We start from the raw sequence: 8943 nt of genomic DNA, 5'->3' as shown, positions 1-8943 counted from the left end.
ATAGTCATACAACTGTGATATTATAATCTTTATCATAGCCTATAAGTATTAATAAGGATCCAACACGTTCATGGAAAACTAAAAGGAGATGAAGTGATAAAATAAGACAAATCAAAGACATAAACACAAGGTGGAGAGAGAGAAGGCAGCAGGTGGAGGTGGTGTTGATGTGGACATTATTACTGAGGTAAATGCAGCCAAACACACAAAAGAAAGTTTAAACGAAAGTAGGTCTGTGGGCGGGTTTGACTGGACGGGGTGTGATGCGGTTGGGACGGTCCAAACTTTCTCTGATAGTCAGTGAACATGCGGGTGGAGACTGTAATGCGGAATTAATCTCAACAGAAATAAGATCAGAATAACATCACACTTTGTTCCAGGAGAGGTGGTCAGCAGCAGAAATCCAGCCCGAAGACGCGTCTAATGAGCTCAGTAGGTGAGTGCTCTGAAGCAAACCCGCACTATACCATGTTAACATGACTCAGATACAGTGGTATGAGTGCGCTCTGCTGACTATTTGATCTGCATTCTGCGCGTTTTGCGCTCCGCCAAGTCCTCCACTTTCTGTCCTGTAGGTCCAACTTCTCTGATCCTTCTTTTAACCGGAAAGCTGCTTATCCCTGCTGTTAAATGAAGCTTTAAAGTTGACTGAAACTTTAAATCCTAAAAGGATTCATAAATACTGAGTCATGATCTTAACTGTCTAATGTCTGCTGACACCCTCCTCTCTGAAAGTGTTGTAATTACACATGAACATACATCCAAGTTTTCAAAGCTGCATTCAGTGATTTTTTTTTGGCAAAAATAAATACAAATATTATTTGACACTTAAATGGAAAGTAGAACAGCCTTCAGTTAACTCCAGGTCATATCTGTACTTTTAAGACAACTACAACTGTAACGCCCAGTCAGTGCTTTCACTTCATCTAACCTTTCCACTTTTTTCTGCAATGCAAAACATTTCAGCTGTGTGCAATGCATTTTAGGTTGCAAGGTGTTCAGCAAAGCGCTTCACCAGCCGGCTTTTCATGTGAAACTTTTTGAAGCAATTTGAGGCAATTCATTTCAGCCCCTTTTACAGTACTACAGTTCAACTCTCAGCTTTAGTATTTCAGCTGTTAGCTTCTTCAAGCAAAGCACTTCAGCTTCTGACTTTGCAAACACAAAGACACATATTTATATATATGTATGTATGTATATATTCACCAAATGATTACACTATAAATTGCAGTCTGTAATCAGCAGCATTACCAACAGCTCCACTCCCACTCTGCACCAATCACATACACATGGATTTTGAAAATATGTAAAATGCCATGAAGAAACTTAAATAGACAGACTTTTTGAATCATTATCACTGTGCATGAAAATACATTTGGCTCACGTTTGAATGGGTGACTATTATTTAACTACACTGTACAGTAACCAAACTAACTACACACCCAACAAGGTTTCTGCTTCTCTCTAGTCGGCCTACAGTCATAAATTCCTGTTTTTGATCCACAGAGCCTCCATATAAAGAGGTTTAGCACCAGAAAGACTTTCACTTCAGCTGCAGCATCAACTCTACACTCTTAAACCCAAACATGGCCAGCAAATTAAAATGTGGTAAGTCATGACTCATGATACTACTATATTCATGTTCATATGGTCCTTTGACTTAAATTGTATTCAGTATGTTTTTTCTTTGTATTTGTGAAGTCAAGTCAGTATTTATTTATACAGCCTGATATCACAAATCACACATTTGCCTCAGAGGTCTGTACAGCAATGCAACATCATCTGTCCTTAGAATAAAGAAAAACTCCTCAAAAAACATTTAAAGTAGAAAAAATGTTAGAAACCTCAGGAGGAGCAGCAGAGGAGGATCCCTCTCCCAGGACAGACAGACTTGCAATAGATGTTGTGTGTACAGAACAGAACAAGAAAGCAAAATTACAGAAATACAGCATGGAACAGGACAACAAACTTATAGATGGATTGATAACATATAGCAACATGTTACATGAAGCCTCTGCATTTATTAAATCACTACTGAGAAACATCTTGTGTAACTGTGAACTCTGACTATTTACACACACATTAGCATCATGGATGTATTATAAGAACTAGATACCGGACTCAAACTATTCAGCAATTAAAATTGCTCATCTGGCACATAAGTCAAAAAAAAAAAAAAAAAAGAATCTGTGCAGCCGCCTAAATATACACAGTAGTGTTTCTGCTGCTCGGTCCTTAGACCTTACATCGGGATGACGCCACAAACCCACAAAAAGTACCTTGTTTGACCTTGTTTGCAGTTCAAGGTGTCCTGTCAACAGCTTTATGTGTTTTTTTATAATGGTGGTCTCACTGCAATACCGCAAGTGGCCACTGGGAAAAACCGGCAGTAAGGCTGAGTGGTGGCGCACATCCAGGTAGTTATTAATAGTTAATAGTTTTCATGTCAGCTCTAAGGGGAGAAATTGACAGTGTTTGTGTTTATTAATTCATTGATGTTTTCCCCCACCCACCGTAGCAGCTGAGGGGAATCTACCTGTAGTGAAGCAGGTGAGCTGACAGACAGACTGGGAGCCGATTAATCAATATAGATACTGTTAATAAATTCAAAACAAACATACAGCAGGATTTTTGTGTAATTTAAACAGCTGTCTGTGCAGATTAGGCTGTACTAATCATGACAGAGGAGAGGAAAATAGACTCAGAACATAAAAACATGGGGAGTCCTGGGGTGAAGCACGTCTCTTGGAGCCAGTGTTGATTGGCCATTAGAGTTTAAATTCTTATTTCATATTTTTCATCCTTCTAAACAGCAAAGGAGGAGCTGAGGATTGTGATGGTGGGGAAGAGTGGAACTGGGAAGAGTGCCACAGGAAATACCATTCTTGGGCGTCACTGCTTTGACTCAAAGTGCAGTGCTACATCTATAACTAAACAGTGTTCTAAGTGCACAGGTAAAATGGATGGACAAGAGGTTGTTGTTATTGACACTCCAGGCCTGTTTGACACCAGGTGGGACCAGGATAAAACAAATAGAGACCTCAGTCAGTGCATCTCTTTTTCCTCTCCTGGACCCCATATCTTCCTGATAGTTATCAGGGTGGGCAGATTCACACCAGAAGAAAAGCAGACAGTGGAGGTGATTCAAGAGATGTTTGGCCAGGCTGCAGACAAATACAGCATGGTTCTCTTTACTCATGGAGACAATCTGGATGACACCACTATCGAGGAGTACATGAAGGACAGCGAAGACCTGCAGGAACTTGTGGCCAGATGTAATGATCAGTACCATGTCTTCAATAATAATAATGAGGATAACCTTCAAGTTACCGAGCTGTTTAACAAGATCAGAAATATAGTGGAGAAGAACGGAGGAAGCCACTACACCAATGAGATGTTCCAAGAGGCAGAAAGAGCCTTTCAAGAAAAACAACAACGCATCCTGAAAGAAAAGGAGGAGGAAGAACGTAAAAAGGAAGAGGAACTGGAGAAGAAAGTAAAAGAAACATATGACCAAAATCTCAAAGATATTACTGAACAACTCCAGGCTGACAGGGAGAAGGAGAAGAGAGAGAGAGAGGAGGAGAGAAAGAAGGAACAACAGGAAATGAATATGGCAATCAATGACTTGAAAAAGGAAAAGGAGAGGTGTGATCTGGAAAAGGAGAGGGAGATGGGGAGTAGTAGGGAAATGCAAAATATGGAGCAGAAGTGGGAGAGGAAGTTTGAGGAAATGAAGATGGAGAATGAAAAACGGATGAACATGGAGAGGGAGAGAAGAGAGGAGGAGAGGGCTAGAAGAGAGGAGGAGAGGAGAGAGAAGGAGAGAAAAGAGGAGAAGGAGAGAAGAGAGGAGAAGGAGAGAAAAGAAGAGGAGAGGAGGGAGAAGGAGAGAAAAGAGGAGGAGAGGAGGGAGAAGGAGAGAAGAGAGGAGGAGAGGAGGGAGAAGGAGAGAAAAGAGGAGGAGAGGAGGGAGAAGGAGAGAAAAGAGGAGAAAGAGAGACAAGAGGAAAAGGAGAGAAAAGAGGAGGAGAAGAGAGATATGGAGAGAAAAGAGGAGAAAGAGAGAAAAGAGGAGAAGGAGAGAAAAGAGGAGGAGAGGAGGGAGAAGGAGAGAAAAGAGGAGAAAGAGAGACAAGAGGAAAAGGAGAGAAAAGAGGAGGAGAAGAGAGATATGGAGAGAAAAGAGGAGAAAGAGAGAAAAGAGGAGAAGGAGAGAAAAGAGGAGGAGAGGATGGAAAAGGAGAGAAAAGAGGAGAAAGAGAGAAAAGAGCTGAAGGAGAGAAAAGAGGAGGAGAGAAAAGAGGAGGAGAGGAGGGAGAAGGAGAGAAAAGAGGAGAAGGAGAGAAGAGAGGAGGAGAGGATGGAGAAGGAGAGAAAAGAGGAGAAGGAGAGAAAAGAGGAGAAGGAGAGAAAAGAAGAGGAGAGGAAGGAGAGGGAGAGAAAAGAGAGGGAGATGAGGGAGAAGGAGAGAAGAGAGGAGGAGAGGAGGGAGAATGAGAGAAGAGAGGAGGAGAAGGAGAGAAGAGAGGAGGAGAGGGAGAGAAGAGAGGAGGAGATTGAGAGGAGAGAGGAGGAGAGGAAAGAAAAGGAGAGAAAAGAGGAGAAACAGAGAAAAGAGGAGAATGAGAGAAAAGAGGAGGAGAGGTGGGAGAGGGAGAGAATCAGGGAGGAGAGGAGGGAGAAGGAGAGAAAAGAGGATAGAGAGAGAAAAGAGGAGAAGGAGAGAAGAGAAGAGGAGTGGAGGGAGAGGGAGAGAAAAGAGGAGAAGGAGAGAAGAGAGAAGATGGAGAGAAGAGAGGAGAAGGCGGAGAGGGAGAGACAAGAGAATGCGAAGAGGGAGAGGGAGAGACAAGAGGAGGAGAGGAAGAGAAGAGAGGAGGAGATGGAGAGAAAAGAGGAGGAGAATAAGGAGAGGATGAGAATGGAGATGGAGATTAGAAGAGAGGAGCAAAGGATGAAACATGAGAGGGAAAGCAGAGAGCAGGAGAGGAGGGAAAGGGAGAGACAAGAGCAAATAAAGCGAGATAATGCTGGACTTGTTAAAAAGGCTTTTAGAGGCTTGTTTGGATAAAAGAGAGGAGGAGAAGAGGGAGAGAATAGAGAAGAAGAGGGAGAAGGAGAGAAGAGAGGAGGAGAGGAGAGACCTTTTTTGACCTTTAACCAACCCTTTATTGGTCCAATTCTTCATTTACAATAAACAAACATAAAGAAATTAACCATATATATATCACCTGATCACGTATTTACACCCTCCTCCTCAAAATAACCAACACAATAATAAATAAACAAACAAACAGATTTCCTCATTGTTTTCAGAAGCTGAGAATAAGTGATTCACCAGCTATTCTACACAAATCATCTTCAACTCCCCAAATGGAGATAAACTCCTCCAAGTCTGACACCTTTTTATAATATACAACTCTATTCTAAGACGTGTGGCCACCAGGCCTCTGAACATAAGTTCAACATCTACAGATCCTGTTCCCTTTGTTTTATTCCTTCTAGTGAGCCAAATGCTCATCTTGGCTTGACCCAGTAAAAAATGAACCAGACAGACAGACCTCCGCTGAACTGCAGAGTATCTGGGACCAAAAATGAACAATTTGTCATCAAAAACCAATCCTAAACCAGCGAGCCACTGCTGTAACAGAGAGAAAACCGGAGCTAGTCTGGGACAGCTGAGCCAGAGATGTTTTAAAGTTTCCTCAGCCTGGCAAAAAACACAATGACTTCCTGTTCTATGATCTATGTGGGTCACTTGTCTGTTCGGAGCCACGGCCCCATGCACCACCCTCCACTGGAGGTCTGCACTGTGTTTCTCTATGGGAGGTTTGTACAGGGACCTCCAGCTGCCTCTGGGAGATGATCCTGGCACCAACACACCAGACCACCTCGACTCCCGGACAGCGGCTAATGATGCTCTATTCAGAACCTTCACAGATACGGCATAGACGTATGAAATGTTGTAATGCGACTCCTGAGATCTATCAGTCCCTAACCCTAACCCTAACCCTAACCCCCTCTAACACAGGTAGAGACAGCACAGCAGATTTAATCCAGATTTAATCAGGTCCGAACAGTTGTGAAATCTCACAACTAGATTTTTATTGATATTTGTATTTTTCTCTTAAAAGAAAAAGGAAAACACTGAAGAGATGCAACACTTTAACTAATGAACCATTGACCACAGTAACAGAACTGTTATATGCTTATTTTCTCATTCTACTTTTGGTGAGCAGCCTTGAAATAGTTCCTATGAGGCACAAAACACAGGTGCATCTTGTATTTGTGGTAATACACCTGTGTTTTCCATGAGCAGAATGGCTGCTTACATCTGGTGCCTTCCCATTTGTATTCATAGTTGGGCATATGGTCCAATACATTGTTTTTTATGTCAAAACTTAATTTTCATAATATAAATAAACTTGCTCAGATTACATCTCTTTCGACCCGGTGTCCACTGTAATGATCAACAGGTTAAATGTCTTCAGGCCTGATTACCATTGTAATGGACAATGACTTTTAAAAAAATACGACTGGTATTATTTGATGTGAGACTGGGTTGCTTTAAGATAAAAGTCTTAAAATCAGGTTAAAAACATGTTTGTTCTCCGTTGCTTTTAATTGAGTCTTTGGAACTTATTTTTTGGAACCATTATTCATCCTTCACTCTCCTCTATTTCTGTTTTTGTTTCAGCTGTTGAGTTTCTTTTAAAAATTTTAGTATGTTTTTAGTGTTTTAAATTTGAAAAATATTTTGTAAGTTTGTTTTGCCTTCTCTAAATGTGCTTGATAAATGTGCCTTATTGTTTTGCATAAAGGAAGTATTGAGAAATGTACATATTTGTAGTCATGACATTTTTCTAAGGTTTAAATTGATTTTTTTAAATTGACTGTTACAATTAAATGAAATTACCAGTGTCCAAGTTTTCAGGGTGAAAAAGTCTCAGAGATCTCAGAATTTCTCTATATATCAAATGTTTCAGGCTGAATTTTGGAGAAATGTGTATGAAATAATGCAAAAGAAATCTTGAATATATTTCCATTGATGGAATGGTTCAGACCGAAAGAAATGTGTTTGTTTTAAATATTTTACTCTCTTAAAACATGGATCTTCAATGTAGAGCTTGAACAAGCCGATACAGATTAGATTTTTTTCTTTAACTCTGAGCTACTTATGGGGAACTGTAGGGGTACACAGTCACTTGGTCTGATTGTATTGACTGTACTGACTGTATATTGGACCATTGTCAAGAGGATCTTTGGAGTTCTGCGGCCATTTTCTGGCTTCTTCCCATTCAGGCCAGAGTGATCTGATAACTAAAACTTTGAACCCAGTGACATGAGCTGATGTAAAAAGGGCTGTTCTGTTCTGGGTGTGCACTGTGGAAATATCAAACATCCTGTCTGGTAACATCCTGTTAATTGTTCCAAGAGTCCAAACAGAACATGAAGCCAGATGGTTACTATGTCACACACTGCTGAAACAAACTGTTTAAACTTGATCTCTCACCAACTTTAAAACCAGGTTAAAAACATTTTTTTCTTCAATGCTTTGAATTAAATCTTTGACACTTTTACCATCATCCACACTGTGCTCACATCCTGCATTCTCCTCTGCTTCTCTGTTTTCATCTGTTCACTTTCTTCTACAATTTTCATCTTCTTTTATGTGTTTTAAATGTCTTGTGGTGTATTTTGTAAATGTGCTGAATAAACTTGCCTTGCTGTTCTGTAAAGAGGAAGTATGGTGGAATATAAAAGATGGGGAACATGTTTGTTGTCTTTAAGATTTGGATTTTAAAATGAATACTGTAATAATAAAACTTCCAGTTTTCTGCTTGTTTGGGTGAAAAAGTCACTAAGAAAATGTTGCTGCAGTTTTCATGTCGATTGCGGCCACAACCTGCGTGTATTCAGCACCTGGTTTCCTAAAACAGCAGCTCATCACACAGTCATGGTACTGACCTCAAAGCAGTGGTGGAAGAAGTATTCAGATCCTTTACATAAGTAAAAGTCAGTAGTGGAAAGCAACTAAGTACTGTACTTAAGTACAGTTTTCAGGTACTTGTACTTTACTTGAGTATTTCCATGTGATGCTACTTTCTACATTTCAGAGGGAAATATTGTACTTTCTACTCCACTACATTTATTTGACAGCTTTAGTTACTTTTCAGATGAAGATTTGACACAATGGATAATATAACAAGCTTTTAAAATACAACACATTGTTAAAGATGAAACCAGTGGTTTCCAACCTTTTTGGCTTTTGACGTCTTACAAAAAGCAGTGTGTAGTCGGGGTCACATTTCACATGTCTATGAGTTGTTAACAGCTCCACCAAATAGTGATTTTTCCCTCTAAACTTCTCACATGCTTTCATTTCAAGAAATGTTCAAATGATCCAATATTTCAGCAAAACTCAAAGATTAGAGAAAAAGTCGGAAAACTGAAAACAGATTTGTGTATCAGAACTTTGTTTTTTCTTCTTTCCTCTCCCATTAATCATCTCACCACCCCTCACATTTATCTGCTGACCCTTTGGAGGGCCCCGACCCCTAGGTTGGGAACCACTGGACTAAACTAGCTAACTGTATATAAAGTAGTGTAAACTAGCTCCACCTCCAGCAGCTACAACAGTAACATGCTGCTCTAACACTGATGCTTCACTATTAATAATCTAATGATGTCATATATAATAATATATCAGTCAGAGGGACCAAACCACTACTTTTACTGCAATACTTTAACTACATCAAGCTCATAATACTTATGTACTTTTACTGCAATACTTTAACTACATCAAGCTCATAATACTTATGTACTTTTACTGCAATACTTTAACTACATCAAGCTCATAATACTTATGTACTTTTACTGCAATACTTTAACTACATCAAGCTTATAATAGTTACGTACTCTTACTGCAGTAGGATTTTT

General features: G+C 40.0%; 1 protein-coding gene across 3 annotated transcripts; it reads left to right on the top strand.

The window, feature by feature from the left end:
* Positions 1–262: 262 nt before the first annotated feature.
* Positions 263–7843, top strand: LOC137187278 (trichohyalin-like). Of its 3 annotated transcripts, none has more exons than XM_067596068.1 (3): positions 263–432; positions 1507–1608; positions 2814–7843. In XM_067596068.1, exons 2-3 carry the CDS (start codon positions 1587–1589, stop codon positions 5072–5074), a joined length of 2283 nt encoding a protein of 760 aa, XP_067452169.1. In that variant the 5' UTR covers positions 263–432; positions 1507–1586; the 3' UTR covers positions 5075–7843. The 3 variants fall into 3 exon arrangements, with proteins under 3 accessions (XP_067452169.1, XP_067452170.1, XP_067452168.1); XM_067596069.1 differs by having other exon boundaries at positions 263–436; positions 1522–1608; XM_067596067.1 differs by having other exon boundaries at positions 263–436.
* The last annotated feature ends 1100 nt before the right edge of the window (positions 7844–8943 follow it).

Source organism: Thunnus thynnus, chromosome 8, assembly GCF_963924715.1.
Source record: "Thunnus thynnus chromosome 8, fThuThy2.1, whole genome shotgun sequence".
Lineage (NCBI taxonomy): Eukaryota > Metazoa > Chordata > Actinopteri > Scombriformes > Scombridae > Thunnus > Thunnus thynnus.
This window is presented reverse-complemented; position numbering and strand designations above follow the sequence as displayed.

What these genes read in the sequence shown, in the direction of transcription:
- LOC137187278 (XM_067596068.1), top strand. Translation starts at nt 1,587, where the DNA reads ATGGCCAGCAAATTAAAATGTG. An exon ending in GGCCAGCAAATTAAAATGTG is followed by an intron (nt 1,609 to 2,813) that starts GTAAGTCATGAC and finishes CCTTCTAAACAG; the next exon opens with CAAAGGAGGAGCTGAGGATT.